The sequence below is a fragment of the Rhamphochromis longiceps genome, linkage group LG22 (assembly GCF_057381845.1).
Source record: "Rhamphochromis longiceps isolate RC_006_pf linkage group LG22, R_longiceps_female_GT1.1, whole genome shotgun sequence".
Taxonomy (NCBI): Eukaryota; Metazoa; Chordata; class Actinopteri; order Cichliformes; family Cichlidae; genus Rhamphochromis; species Rhamphochromis longiceps.
The window spans coordinates 26,498,200-26,513,223 of record NC_140577.1 but is presented as its reverse complement, the minus strand read 5'-3'; the positions used below and the strand labels follow the sequence as shown (position 1 = coordinate 26,513,223).

The 15,024-nt window shown below is 40.5% G+C and overlaps 1 protein-coding gene across 3 annotated transcripts in view; it reads right to left on the bottom strand.

The window, feature by feature from the left end:
• The window catches only part of LOC146644220 (receptor-type tyrosine-protein phosphatase U-like), a 258,409-nt gene that overhangs the window by 109,527 nt on the left and 133,858 nt on the right, over positions 1-15,024 (bottom strand). For all 3 annotated transcript variants that reach the window (XM_085397138.1, XM_085397139.1, XM_085397140.1), the window contains exon 3: positions 13,146-13,417. In XM_085397138.1, the coding sequence (XP_085253264.1) occupies positions 13,146-13,417 (272 nt within the window). The remainder of the gene's footprint in view (positions 1-13,145; positions 13,418-15,024) is intronic.

Sequence of the window (15,024 nt, the reverse complement as noted above, 5' to 3'; positions counted from 1 at the left end):
ATCAATAGCACAAAAGGCTTTGGCAGATGGATACAGACTAAGGCTTTCTTTCCACTAATTTATTTTTATTTTTCATTCCTATGTCAGGCCATTAGAGACGTCTGACCGATTAACTCTACAATTCATCACGCGTCAACACACCCACCACCATCGATTCACTCAGCCCCATGCTTTGAGCCATCATTAAGCCCCTCCACATCTGCCCTCACTTATAGACGAGTGTGTTTCGCTATGACTGTGTCAGACGCTGAGGAATAATGTTGGCATACAGTAGCTATGCATATTCACACAAGTCATTATACAAACGTTACAGTAGAATCCCCTTGCACTATTTACAAATAATATAATAATACCAATGATAAGGACTGACAGAGAAACACTACAGGTGGCCAGAAGCTTGGCGCCACTATCAAAGCTATAAACAAACATGTTAAAAAAATAAAATAAAATATATCAAAACTGAAGCAGACTGTATGAAAATCAAAATTTGTGCCATTGCCAAATCTATCTATCTATCTATCTATCTAATTTAGACCTGCGATGCATTGCATCGGGTTTTATATACGATTGCAAATATTATGTACAGTGGGGCAAGAAAGTATTTAGTCAGCCACCGATTGTGCAAGTTCCCCCACTTAAAATGATGACAGAGGTCAGTAATTTGCACCAGAGGTACACTTCAACTGTGAGAGACAGAATGTGAAAAAAAAATCCATGAATCCACATGGTAGGATTTGTAAAGAATTTATTGGTAAATCAGGGTGGAAAATAAGTATTTGGTCACCTCAAACAAGGAAAATCTCTGGCTCTCACAGACCTGTAACGTCTCCTGTAAGAAGCTTTTCTGTCCCCCACTCGTTACCTGTATGAATGGCACCTGTTTGAACTCATCATCTGTATAAAAGACACCTGTCCACAGCCTCAAACAGTCAGACTCCAAACTCCGCCATGGCCAAGACCAAAGAGCTTTCGAAGGACACCAGGAAAAGTATTGTAGACCTGCACCAGACTGGGAAGAGTGAATCTACAATAGGCAAGCAGCTTGGTGTGAAAAAATCAACTGCGGGAGCAATCATCAGAAAATGGAAGACATACAAGACCACTGATAATCTCCCTCGATCTGGGGCTCCACGCAAGATCTCATCCCGTGGGGTCAAAATGATCATGAGAACGGTGAGCAAAGATCCCAGAACCACACGGGGGGACCTGGTGAATGACCTGCAGAGAGCTGGGACCAAGTAACAAAGGTCACCATCAGTAACACACTACAACGGCAGGGAATCACATCCCGCAGTGCCAGACGTGTTCCGCTGCTGAAGCCAGTGCATGTCCAGGCCCGTCTGAAGTTTGCCAGAGAGCACATGGATGATACAGCAGAGGATTGGGAGAATGTCATGTGGTCAGATGAAACCAAAGTAGAACTTTTTGGTATAAACTCAACTCGTCGTGTTTGGAGGAAGAAGAATACTGAGTTGCATCCCAAGAACACCATACCTACTGTGAAGCATGGGGGTGGAAACATCATGCTATGGGGCTGTTTTTCTGCCAAGGGGACAGGACGACTGATCCGTGTTAAGGACAGAATGAATGGGACCATGTATCGTGAGATTTTGAGCCAAAACCTCCTTCCATCAGTGAGAACTTTGAAGATGAAACGAGGCTGGGTCTTCCAACATGACAATGATCCAAAACACACCGCCCGGGCAACAAAGGAGTGGCTCCGTAAGAAGCATTTGAAAGTCCTGGAGTGGCCTAGCCAGTCTCCAGACCTCAACCCCATAGAAAATCTGTGGCGGGAGTTGAAAGTCCGTGTTGCTCGGCGACAGCCCCAAAACATCACTGCTCTCGAGAAGATCTGCATGGAGGAATGGGCCAAAATACCAGCTACTGTGTGTGCAAACCTGGTAAAGACCTATAGTAAACGTTTGACCTCTGTTATTGCCAACAAAGGTTATGTTACAAAGTATTGAGTTGTATTTTTGTTATTGACCAAATACTTATTTTCCACCCTGATTTACGAATAAATTCTTTACAAATCCTACCATGTGGATTCATGGATTTTTTTTTCACATTCTGTCTCTCACAGTTGAAGTGTACCTCTGGTGCAAGTTACTGACCTCTGTCATCATTTTAGGTGGGGGAACTTGCACAATCGGTAGCTGACTAAATACTTTTTTGCCCCACTGTATAAGCTACTCTATGTAAGCTGTATTAAAAGACAGAAACAATGCATAGAGAGAAAACATATAATACTCATATATGTATGCACAAAGCAAAATCTATTTCAACAAGCAGTATAAAAGATGGATTTGTCCAACTGAAAATCTCAAATTCAAGGTCATTCTCCAGCCTTCTCTCAGCTTCGTTTCTGTCTTCTTTGTTATGACAAAAACAGGCCATGGCCACCCACCCCCACCCCCCCAAAAAACACAAAACAACCAAAAACTAACACTGCAAACACACCTGTGATGTGTGAATAAAGGTTTGGTGCACTGCAAGCAGCAGGGTGCCATCTCTCAGGAAGGAGCCCTGTGTCATTGTCAGCAACCAAAGGAAATGACATGAGAAGCACATCCAAATCAGAAAGCAAGCTCAGCTACAAGCCAGTGGAGACAGTTGAGAACAGTGCTGCACAAGGGCAGTTACATTTGAGGTAAAAAATCATGCAAGAATTTTAATATGCACCTCCTGTGGCATCGTGTTTGGCTCATAAAATTCAATGCTAGAGAATTGATAGCAGACTAACAAATAACACATTGATAGTAGACTAACAAAATCCATACAACGTCCCATTAGGCCTTTGCTATGAATACATAAAATGAAGAGTGGAAGCTGTAAACTAGATTGCAATAAAAACAAGATTTGCACAGTAATTAATATTTTTAGCTTTTAGTTTTTATTGCAGAATTGCAGGAAACATTTTTGTGTGCACACTAATAAAGAAGCTATCATTTGACACAGACACCAACATTCTTCATGAATTTATTTAATTTAACCAGTTATTAGAATTTTTGATGAATGTGTTGAATAAAAATGAGAAGGATCTCCTGTTAATTGACTTCTTCAAGTAAACTTAAACTAACACTACTGATCTATATTGGCTTTGTCGCATTAAAACATAAATATATGAGAAGCAAGTGGCCCTGCCACGTTCCTTTAACAGGCTGAGGATGAGTACAGTGCCTCCACTGCAGTGTGATATAAAGGACCAGACAGCATATGCTGAAGGCTTTCTTTCCTTCTGTGTGTGTACTTAAATGTGTTTATGCAGTCACATTGAAGGGACTTGAAGGGACACAAAGAAAGAACCCACGATATAAATCATGAAATTTTAAAGGGAAAACTTTGTTTAATGTTAAAGTAAGGTTACTGTTAGGTTCAGGTAAGTCTATGTTCTTTTGAAATGATGAAAATTGAACTGTGCGTGTGTTACATTTTCCAAATATTTAGTCTTCAAAAATCTAATCATTCTACTTTTCAGAACAAACTGATAAAAACTGAAAATGTTCCACACGGTTTGGTGCATAATAATTTGGACAGTAACATTATTGTCACAATGGGAATCACCAACTGCTCTGTCTCACCCTGAGATACTTTTTGAGACCCAGGCAGTCGCTTCTTGTGGCTGATTGTTTGTAGATCATTCTACCTTCAGTTTTGTCTTCAGTAAATGGAATGCACATCTAGTTAGGCTCTATCCATCTAGAAGTCCTAGAACTGCTTTTGTGGCATATTCTGGGTCATTATTCACTAGCAGTACATGCTCATGCTGAAATATAGTTTGGTCTGTTTTTCCTGTTGGCTGAGAAATGAAATGAAAATTACAGTGCTTTTAAAAAGTGTTGTAGGTGCAAAAATGCCAAAAGACGCTGCAAAAACTGTAAAAACATATTTTAGCCCATTGCTAGGTGGTTACTAGGCGACAAGACTGTGTAGTCATATATCATGTATAGCTCAACTTTTGAACACATAAATAAGATATGATGATTAAAACAATGGGATCCTTTCATAAGGCATTGTAGGTGCATAAATGCAAAAAATTGGTCATTTTAACATCATTAACATAAACCTTCAGAGTGAACTGTTGTAAAATGGCACTATATGAATAAAACTTGTGTGAGCTGAATAATTTTGTAATTACATGAATATAATTCTACAGATAACTAGAAGAGAAATTCTTACTTAACCTCTTACTTAACCTCATATGTCAGATATGAATTAATACAGTCAAGTTAACAATGTCTGTTGCTGTTAATGCTAACTGCAGTTGCAGTTGTATCAGTTCTTTGCAGTAATACAAGTTTCAGGAGGATGCTTATAATATGAAAAAGAAGCAATATGGTGCTCTGTTTCAGTCAGCATTAAATGAATAAAGCTTTGATACGCTGGGGAATGTGGAGCTGTTATCAGTGAGATAAAATTGTGCTGGGCTAGATTTGGAGTGAATCCCTCATGCTTAGGTAAGCAATCCGATGGCAGACCTTGCCACTACCAATAAAAACAACTATGAGAGGTAATAGCTTAATGCAAATACATTGAATGACTATTGCAGAAATAAAGAAATGTTGGAAAGACAATTCTTGTCTGGTCTGTTTTCTTTTCTTTTTAAAAAAAAAAATCCAATTTACATAAGCTCTTCTATAAACTGGCTTTAGAACATCAAGACATTTTTCCAGGAGTCCAACTTTTACAAATTTTGTTTTAAAAGTGTCTAAAACAAAACAACAAAAATTGAGAGGGTGACCTTTTGCAGCTACTAAGTAAGAGAAGTAAGTAACGAAGGAGAGAAGGAAATTTATAGGGGTATGGTAAGGGTGTAATACTGAGATACATTCAGGATTAAGGCAATGTGATCAAGAGGACAAAGAGTAAAAAAAATAAAGGGTGAATTTTTTTAAAGAGTGTTACAAAGAAAAAACGTTTGTTTTTTTTTCAAAGAGCACCAAGATGACAGAGAATGAGTGAACCTGTCTGAACTCATTTCCTCTCTGTCCCTCAAAGTCCACTCTCAAACAGCAAGTCTCTTCACCAGAGCCAAGCAGAGTCAGGCAGAGGGTCATGAACTCAGTCAAATGACACCTAATGATTTAATCAGAGACTCAGCAGTGCAGGTTTATCTTCCATTACAGGTGCAATGAACTCTTGTGAAACACGGCTATAGTCTTCATCTTTTAAGCTGCAAGAGGAAGGACCTGTTATTAATGGATATTAATTGACTGATAAGGCTGCATGTTTAGGACACCTGAGTGTTAAAAAAAAAACTATATACAAAGTCTGAATTAAACAAAATATACACAGAATTAGTGACAAAGGGCAAAAGTCCAATTTATTCTCAGCAATGAGGACCAAGATCTGGCAACGGTTGTACGGGGACCAGATACCTCACAGCAACAAGACAGATACCCCATACTCCAGAAGGAGCTTCCACAGGACACCCTGAGGGACGAGGTTCAATACCTACTGTACAGTTTACACGTGTAGACTTGTTGGGCAAACCCTGATACACCTTCAAATACCCTTGAGGGAATACTCCAGTGTTCCATGACCAGGACAAAAACCACAATGTTCCTTCAGAATCTGAGGTTTCAACTAACAGACACACTCACCTCCTCCTGGCATGGGCCTACCCAGTAAAGCTGAGAAACCCCTGAAGTTTGAACACACTCGCCAGCCCCCCTTCATGAAAAGAGGAAGTAGAACCACAGTCTGCTAATCCAGAGGCCCTGTCACCGACTAACACACAGTGTTGTAGAGTGGTGTCAGCCACAACAGCATCACGATATCCAGGGCCCTAATAAACTCAGAGAGAATCTCACCCACCCAAGAAGATCTGCCACTAAGGAGCTGATTATTTACCTCAGTGACCTCACCCCGAGTGATTTGTTCCTATGCTCTCTGTCGACTATAGAAGGCATGTCAGGGGGATTGAGGAGCTCTTCAAAGTAGTTCTTCTATCATGTCCTCAGTTCAGCAGAGGTCAGCAGAGTCCCATCAGCCCTCCTTGCTTTGGCTACTGCCAGAGTTGCAGTAACCTTACTGCATGGTAGCAATAGCCCTTATAGGGGTGTTTTGTCCATAAAATGTTTGTAAAGCACATTTAGCCTGGCCCTTCACCTAGAACACATTTACCTTGGGAGACCCTACAGGGCCAACGACAACACTGCTTCTAGTATCACCAGGGTACACCAATCCCTCTGCAAGATAAGGTGGTGATTCATTCTATTTCAAATGAAAGGATACAATAGAAATAAAAATAGATATAAAAAAGACATAAAAGCACACACAGCAATTATTATTGTTTCATGCATTACTGGGCTAGTCTGTTTCCTGCTTCTGGACGAGTGGTTGAAGAATCACTTCTTAATATGAGAAACAAAGTACTTCTAAAATGTATGTGTGCTCATGATGCAGAAGAATATATTTTAGACTCTCCAGGACTCTAAGTACTTGTCTCCTAGACTCCTTAATTACAATATTTGATTAAACATACTTTCACAGTTTGAATTAAAACTGGATCTTTTTTATTGTCATTTTTGATATAGTCTTTTTTAATGTGGCTGTGCCCTTATCCAAAATAATAAAACAAAGCCATGCTAACTTAAACCTTGATTTTTATATAAGAAACTGTTGGTATGGAGCACAAAAGATTATCATACAGTTTCCTAGATTGATTTTTTTTTTCTAAAACTACATTTCCTCTACTACAGCTACTTTAGCCCACAGAGTTGGACAGCTCATAGTTTGGATAAGTTGTCCTGTCTCTAAATAGATGTGTATCATCTTCTAAGAGGACTTCCTGCCAAAAAGTTGGATACATCAGAAAATATCCTATTTTCAAGGACAAAATATGTTAACATTATATTAACAATGGACATGTAGAATCCGGAACTATTGGCCACGAAATTTAAAATCTTATATCAGTAAAAGCCTAAATGCTGAAGGCCAAGAGCACCTCAGATCACGATCCAACATATCTCTGAAGCAGCCTGTCTTCCCTCAGGAGGTGTTGACACCCAATGTTTATTGAGTATGCTTTGAATTTAATCTATTTAATCTCCACCACCAGTACCACCAGCAGCTGCTTAGGGACGCACTTTCTCCCCCGAGTCCTCTGATATGGTGGTCCTACCCCTGTGTGGAGCTGCTGCTCTGTGGCCTGCTGTGGCTAATCTGTTGGCTGGCAGTGCTGGACAGTGATCTTTATCAATAGCACTGAGCAGATGGATGTGTGGACCCCTGTGGGGCCTCTGGAGAATACTAAAAAGAGGCACAGAGCCTCTCTCTAGGCTCAGCCCTTCGCGCAACAGATAGACACACTTGGTTCCTTTGTTTAAGCCTCTTCACTCTTCTGCACACATTTACCTGCTCCATTACCTGGTGCCAATCATCCAGGTTTATAGGACAAATAAAGCAATCTGTCCTGTGTCTACATGCCTGGTGGAAGGACTTTAGAGAGCAGTGCCTTCTCATCACTCACACATCTTGAACATACGTCACCGAGGTAGTAGATTACATTGCTTATGCATGCCTGCATGAATGGTAAACACTGCAGTGCTAAGCAAACTCCCCATCTGGTCTCACTTGTCTGATTGTTCTCGTTAGCTCCCCCCTCCTGCCTCCACCTTCCCCTTTGCTACAGTCCGTGGCATGCAAACTTCTAACATCCATAGAGAAAGGAAGAAAATCATTACTTTAAATCATTTTGGCTGTTGTGAGAGTCGCTCAGGACAGAAGAGCTGAGGACGGTAAAGCTCAGGCTGTCCTCATTGATCTGTGCAACCCTCTAATCTCATTAACTGGCTCTTGATTTATTGAGATGGGGCTCAGAGTGCATCAAGGTTATGGAAGCAAACACCCGGACTGCTCCCCCGCGCTGAGGGTCGCATGGAATTGAGGTCAATTGACTATTCGCTGCACCCACGCTCCCACAATCCCTTACACCAGCTATTGCCTTCTCATTAACGGCAATTTGGGGGTGGGGCGAGGTGAATGGTGTTGGAGGCGACAGGCTTAGTGGGAAGAAAGAGAGCATTAGGGGATAAATTATCAGCCCTAATGAGGTGAGGCAGGACTGGATCCAGTCATCAGAATCTTACAAGCTACACAACAGTGCTAATAATGCAGCACCGACAATACAGGCATCAAACAGAGCTATTGATTACACTGCAGCACACAGGTAAATTGACCAATAAATAAAGATACAACCCAAACACACACCCACTGTAATTATACAGCTATTGAGCCACTGTGATATATGACAGAGGCAATTTGCTATTTGTTGCATATGGTTTGAGTAATTGGGAGCGCGATAATAATGCTGTTACAACTGACAGCAGCCATGTTTTAATAGCTATAGCGCAGGTGTGAATGTGTGCGTGAATGGTTGTCAGTTTCTCTATGTTAGCCCTATGATAGACCAGGGAGTCCAGGGAGTACCCCTTGCCCTATGACCTCTAAGATAGGGTCCAACACCTCCATGGTTGAATGGATGGATGGAGGGAGGGATGGATGAGAAATTGGCTTAAAAGACTAAAGCTGAAGACGAGCTGATAATGCCAAAGGCTGACAAAACCTCACCTTGTTTCCACTGACATCCTAAGGAAGGAAAGAAAACATTATGACTAAATAAATACGCTAAAACTAATCTGCACTGGAAAACACAGTGTATATATGACATCAGTGTTAAAAAATATTGATATAACTGCCACTAAAAAAATGCAAAATGGGGCATGAAAAACAAACTGTGTGTATCTATTCCTGAAACTGTTTTTATTATATTAGTACGTGTGATATTTGTCCAAAAGTTGATTCTGTTCATCTGGACGTAGCGTTTTCAGTGGGAGAAACGGTTCATTCAAGGGACTTCTTCAAGTCACTTCCTTCCTCTATGGATGTTAAAAGCCACAGAGACAGAGACTAAGCGAAAACCTGTAGTGATCCCGTATGTGTCAGGAGTATCGGAAAAGTTGAGACGCATTTTTCCTAAACACCAGGTCTCTGTGGCTTTTAAACCCCAAAACACGCTGCGCCAAAAATTGGTCCACCCCAAGGATCGGGTCCCCGACACAGAGTAACATAGTGTACGCTGTTAGGTGCCAGGAGGATTGCCAGGATTTATACATCGGGGAAACCAAACAACCTCTGGCAAAGCGGATGGCACAACACAGAAGAGCTACCTCGTCAGGCCAGGACTCTGCAGTCTATTTACACCTACAGGCCAGTGGACACTCTTTCAAGGATGAGGATGTACACATCCTGGACAGGGAGGAACGCTGGTTTGAGTGCGGAGTCAAGGAGGCCATTTATGTGAAAAGGGAAAGTCCATCTCTGAATCGAGGAGGGGCCTAAGGGTACATCTTTCACCATCTTACAATGCTGTGATTGCAGCCATTCCCCAACTCTCTGTGAATGGTACTCGTGGCCGTTGATCAGTCGTCTTTGATCAGTGGTTGTTGATCAATGGTCATGAGAATTTGCATAATTATGATGAAGGAGACCTCCCAGCCCATTGTACCTTCAGTGGGCTAGTTTCAGTCATTATGCAAATGTACTGTTTATAAGATTGGGGAAACCTGCAGTCAGCTGAGACTGAAGAAGTCACTTGGATGAGTGACGAAACGTTTCTCCCATAAAACGCTACGTCCAGATGAACAGAATCAACTTTTGGGGATTTACTTTCCTGGATGACTGAGAATGCATCAAGATGTGTGATATTTGTATTTAACATCAGTGCCACTCACGGGAATACAGTGGTTCTATTTTGTACATCCATAAAGTCAGAGTAACAGGAAACCACAGAAGAGAACTGCAGCAGCCTTGAAGAGCTGAGCTTCATGGTAAAATCAGATCTGCAACGCTTTAACAAAAAGTGAGTCACAGCTCTGTGAGGGGCTCCTGTGTTTATGTCAAATTTACATTTATTTACATGGATTACCTAGAGGCACAACATTGCTAGATTGAACCAGCTTCAAGCTTAAATGTTGCTCCCCTTCCATGTATTAAAATGCATCAAAAAACAGTCGGGGCTCTTGGCGGTGTTTTTACACTAACAGTTTTTGACTCCTGTAAAAATGTGGTTGGTAAATGCGGACATCTCCATTGTTAGGCTCCAACTTGCTAATTTTTTTTGTTCTTTTTCCAAGCAGAATACGGCAGGAATACAAATCATCTTCTTTATAGTCACATATTACTAAGATCAAATGAATTATCGCTCCTGCAAATATGACTTTATGTTTAAAGCCATTATGTTCACCTGCTTCTGCTTCGTGATAAGAGATTTTTGATTGAGAGCAGCCAGGCATACTAGGACAAGAGACGCAGTCATCGTATTTAATTCAAGAGATTAATGAATTCTGATTGGTGCAGGTAAGTAAGTAACATCACAAATAAGGGAATTCACATCTGTAAAACAAGCTAAACTTTTTCATTGTAGCAAAACCGATGATGAGTTGATGGAGAAGCTAATTTTAGATGGAAGTCCGATTCTGACCAGTTACACTGTTTACTGTCATTTAACCTCAAATCAGAAAGAATACTCTTTTAAACCAACTCAAATTTAGTATGGAGAATCGCCACTGCTAATGAGAGCTGGGGCTCTTTCCACAGCTAAGCAATCTTCAGCAGTTTTAGGGAAGACACAGCATCAATGGAGGAGTCAGGCAAAGGCCATGTTTGCCTTTGTGTTTTTTTCCCAACATGTATCAGCTGTGCCGTGTGCATTTTTCAACCCTGGTTGTAACTTTCAAAATTAAGGTTTTTCCTGTGTCATTTGGGGCAAGCAATTTGAAGTGCGTGATAGTGCCATCCGATGCTGATTCTAAATGCATTGAAAACACGAGAGATTTCTGGACACACAAACATAATCTTTTCTCACCACTTGGACCACTTGCTAGATTCGGCTCCCTGCAGTTTTGTGTACTTCTCAAAGATCAAATGTGGAAGGACTTTTGGTTTAACAGAACGGGGAGCTTTAAAAGTACAAGGGGTAGCAATGGAGCCACCGAGAAGATAAAGATACAGGGTGTGCTGAAATTCATCCAAATGCTGATTTTTGCTCATTTTCCACCATGTTTAGAATGAATTAGGAAAAAACTATAGATTAGAGTTTAATTCTGTTTTCTGCATGAGCAAAATTTATTCCATTCCAACTTTTCATTAAGCCAAAAAGTTCATATAGAAGTGAAGTAGAAATGAACTGGATGAACTTTGCCTACAAATTAGAACCTGCAATAGAACATGTAACAGACCTGGGTCATTTTCACATATCAACTGTATGCTGCTGATCTCTACAAAGATCTGCAGATGTGGGTGATGCACAGTCTGACATGAAAGCAGACTGTTTTCTAAATTTGTCATGTAGGAATCTACTATAGTAGAATATTTATTTGTTGTTGTTTTTTTTCCATTATAATTGACATACTTATATTAAATACTGAGGTTATATGGCACATTTAGCTAAATAGCATGAGTGGGAGGGGGATTTCAGTATTGTGTGTTATTGAAATTGGTGATTGCGACTATTTGCAATGACTGGGCAACCACTGATATTTTCTAGTCACGAGTTCTATTTTTACTGTTTTGCGACTCAGCCATTAATGTCAGAACTGTTCTGCCGTAAAACATCTCACCAAGACTGTAGCTGAGCAGCCCCTTGACAAACTGCATTAATCAGCCTTCCATGGTTGCATATGGCTGACTGTGGTTGCATATGACATATGCGGACGTATGAATTTCCTCGTTCCAGATATGATCTAGAACAGGGAATACAAACTGGAACTGTTCAACAGGATACGATGAATATGATAGACTGAAGGAGTCTTGTGTAGTTGTAGTTCATAAAATAATCCCAAATAAAATGTAAATGAATATGATTGCATATTGTACTATTTTGTTGCTGTAATGGTATGTTAAATGTATGGTACATGTATGTACTGTACGTTACATATTTATTATTTAGTTGTGCTTAAATATTTTTGTTTCTTGTGCCCAGTCTTCCCTGGCCCAGACAAGACAATATCTCATCATCATCATCATCATCATCGTAATAACTGTAATCATCACCACTAGTGGTTGGCACTCACCACATCATACCACAAGTCCTGCAGTTTTGCTCATATTCAGTTGTCTGACCATGAAAAATGTCCTTTGTTATCAAAGCTGACGTTCACAGGTGGGGTTGTTCATGTTTAGTCAACCTGACAGTTAAACACTACCAGAAATACGAGAATATGAAAAAGAAAAAGAAAAAAGCAACAGCTCTCCTCTCTCTTTGATGGGAAGTTGTAAACAAGCAAGACAGAACAGAAGACTGCACCTCAAACCAGCTCGGTTCAGAAGTATTTTTAACTACAAAAGTACTTTGTTCTGAGACTTCACTGCCCTTCCATGAACATACTTGGAAAACATAAGAAAGCCAGAGCACACCGGCTTTTTACAGAGAACGGAAGACAAAGCAGCAAAAAGCGTCCAGGCAATACCTGGGGGCGATCGTGGCTCAAGAGTTGGGCGTTTGTCTTGTAATCGGAAGGTTGCCGGTTCAAGCCCCGGCTCCGACAGTCTCGGTCGTTGTGTCCTTGGGCAAGACACTTCACCCGTTGCCTACTGGTGGTGGTCAGAGGGCCCGGTGGCGCCAGTGTCCGGCAGCCTCGCCTCTGTCAGTGCGCCCCAGGGCGGCTGTAGCTACAATGTAGCTTGCCATCACCAATGTGTGGATGTGTGGATGATTGTGTATAGTGTAAAGTGCTTTGGGGTCTTTAGGACCAAGTAAAGTGCTATACAAATACAGGCCATTTACCTGGACGGACATCAGCCACAATATATTTGCCATTTATGAAACATGTTTAACCACAGCAAAAAAAACTGTGGCCAAGCTTTCTGAATGCTTTCGCATTTTAAAGTAGTCAGCGAATCTCTTTTTTCTTCTCCCATTTCACTAATTAGGAAATTAGTGGGTAGAATCACCAAGAATTTTTACAAGATTGAATATTAGAAATTTCCAGTTAGCTACCATCTTATATAAATTTATAAAATATCCAAACATAATTCACCTCAGCTGACAGCTGTCAGTACTCTTTGGCTCATTGTTGTATTTAACAACATAACTACTGAAACCTCATGTGTTTATGTGTTTGTTACCAGTTTCTTACCTGGTATTCACTGGGCCAGAAAGTGCTCACAGCAAGCTCCACCTGGTGCCACTGGCGACCCTGGGAGCCTGAGATATTCCAAACTGCACTGCCCTTGGGACCCGAGTTTACCCGGACATAGACTTGGAGGTCCCCGGGGCTGTGGCCATCACGGCTGTATAGGAAGTAGCTGAACTGGATGCAATGAGTGTCGTTCTCACTGAGCGGGAGCAGAAGGAGCTGAGCCCTTTGGCCACCATAATGCTGCGAAGAATTCACCATCATGAAGGACCCTGGTATGAAAAAAAGAAAATTAACACTGATTAGAGAATAGCCTATTTTCTCTTAACTTTAGTTCTCGGTATCACAAAAGACTGCACTCATAGTTTTCATTTACTATCGGCAGAGTCTCACAGGGAGCCTACCGAGAGCACTTGGACAGAGAAAGGGAAGTTTGAAAGTTTAGCGCTGATAAAACTAAACGACCTTGCCAAGCAGATTCATCTTCTAAACAAGCGGCAGCTACACCTACACCCACTTTACAAACAGCAGCCATTTCAGCATTTTCACCTGCCATATTGAGCTAACTAACCTGAAATATAAAAAAATAACAAGATCCAAGTCTTTGGGCTTCACCTGTAACACCTCAGCCACGGATAGATATGTCAACCCTAGATATGTTAGTTTTGAGCCGCTGAAGAATGTCTGCCTTCTTATTTTTAAACTGCCAAAAAAGAACCTGAGAGCTAAAGTTGACAGGTTCAAGGTTGTTACTCGGAATATCTGTGAAATCCTCTCTGGCTATTTGTCTGTATTTGGTCTGTCTCTGCTACCTGCTTTCACAGGGCCATCAGTTTTGCAGCACTGTCTCAGATCTGGTGTGTTCAAAAGGACAGAGTGGATGTCAGATTGGACTTTCATTTTGGACTGAGGTTCACAGAGTCACTGCTGGCTCTCTCATCCCGGCAGCACACCAGAGATTCCCTGGCCATGAGAAGAGCATCACATTATACAGTGGGGAAAATAAAGGGTGAGGCTTGCCTTTGACTGTGGCCTTCAAAACAGTATAAAGTCAGTTTAAAGTGGGAGAAAATGGAATGGAAAATACAATCTTTATTTATTTATTTTTTTACCCGTGTTTTCTGCCACAAGCAGATGCCTATTCAGTATTCAAAAACAGCAACATTTCAACATGACATCTTAATACTTCTACGGCCAACATTTTTTAACAAGCCCAACCCTATATATCAAAACAAAAACAGTCAAAAACTCACTTTAGAATGAATGATGATGAAATATTATATGGAGGACAAATAGCTTTGAGTTTGAAATTTCCATTGAAAGAAAGTAATTAAAATAACATTTAGGGATGAGTGTGGATATGGAGTATATAGATACAGGAAGGTCTAGCTTATGTGGCAAGAGTGGTTTTATAAACATGTTCTGTAAACAGGTAACCATGGAATTTAAAATCAGTAAATTGAAATTTTGAAATATTTGGTCATTCTTGGTATGCATAAAACCCATTTCATGTTTGAGCTGCAGCGGTAGTTTAAGACCCTCTAAAAAGCTGTTCATCCTGTAAGAGCTGATTATAAGATGGATAGGCAGTGGCATTTGGGCTCAATAAATGTTCAAATTACACAAAAAATCAGTCATAAGCAGTTTGCAATGTTGCTTTTAGATGTCTTGAGTAATTTCTAAAGCTCTTCTTTTATCAGAATTGTTGAGCTGAACTTGTTTTTGTATTACTTCTAGAACCTTGCCAGTTTATTATTGGGCTGATATATGTATCAGTATCTGCATTTCTAACATATAAACAGATACTTAATAACTAATGTTAAATAAATTTGTTTGTTTTGATATTGTAATATCATATTTTTAAATCAGTTGAAATTAT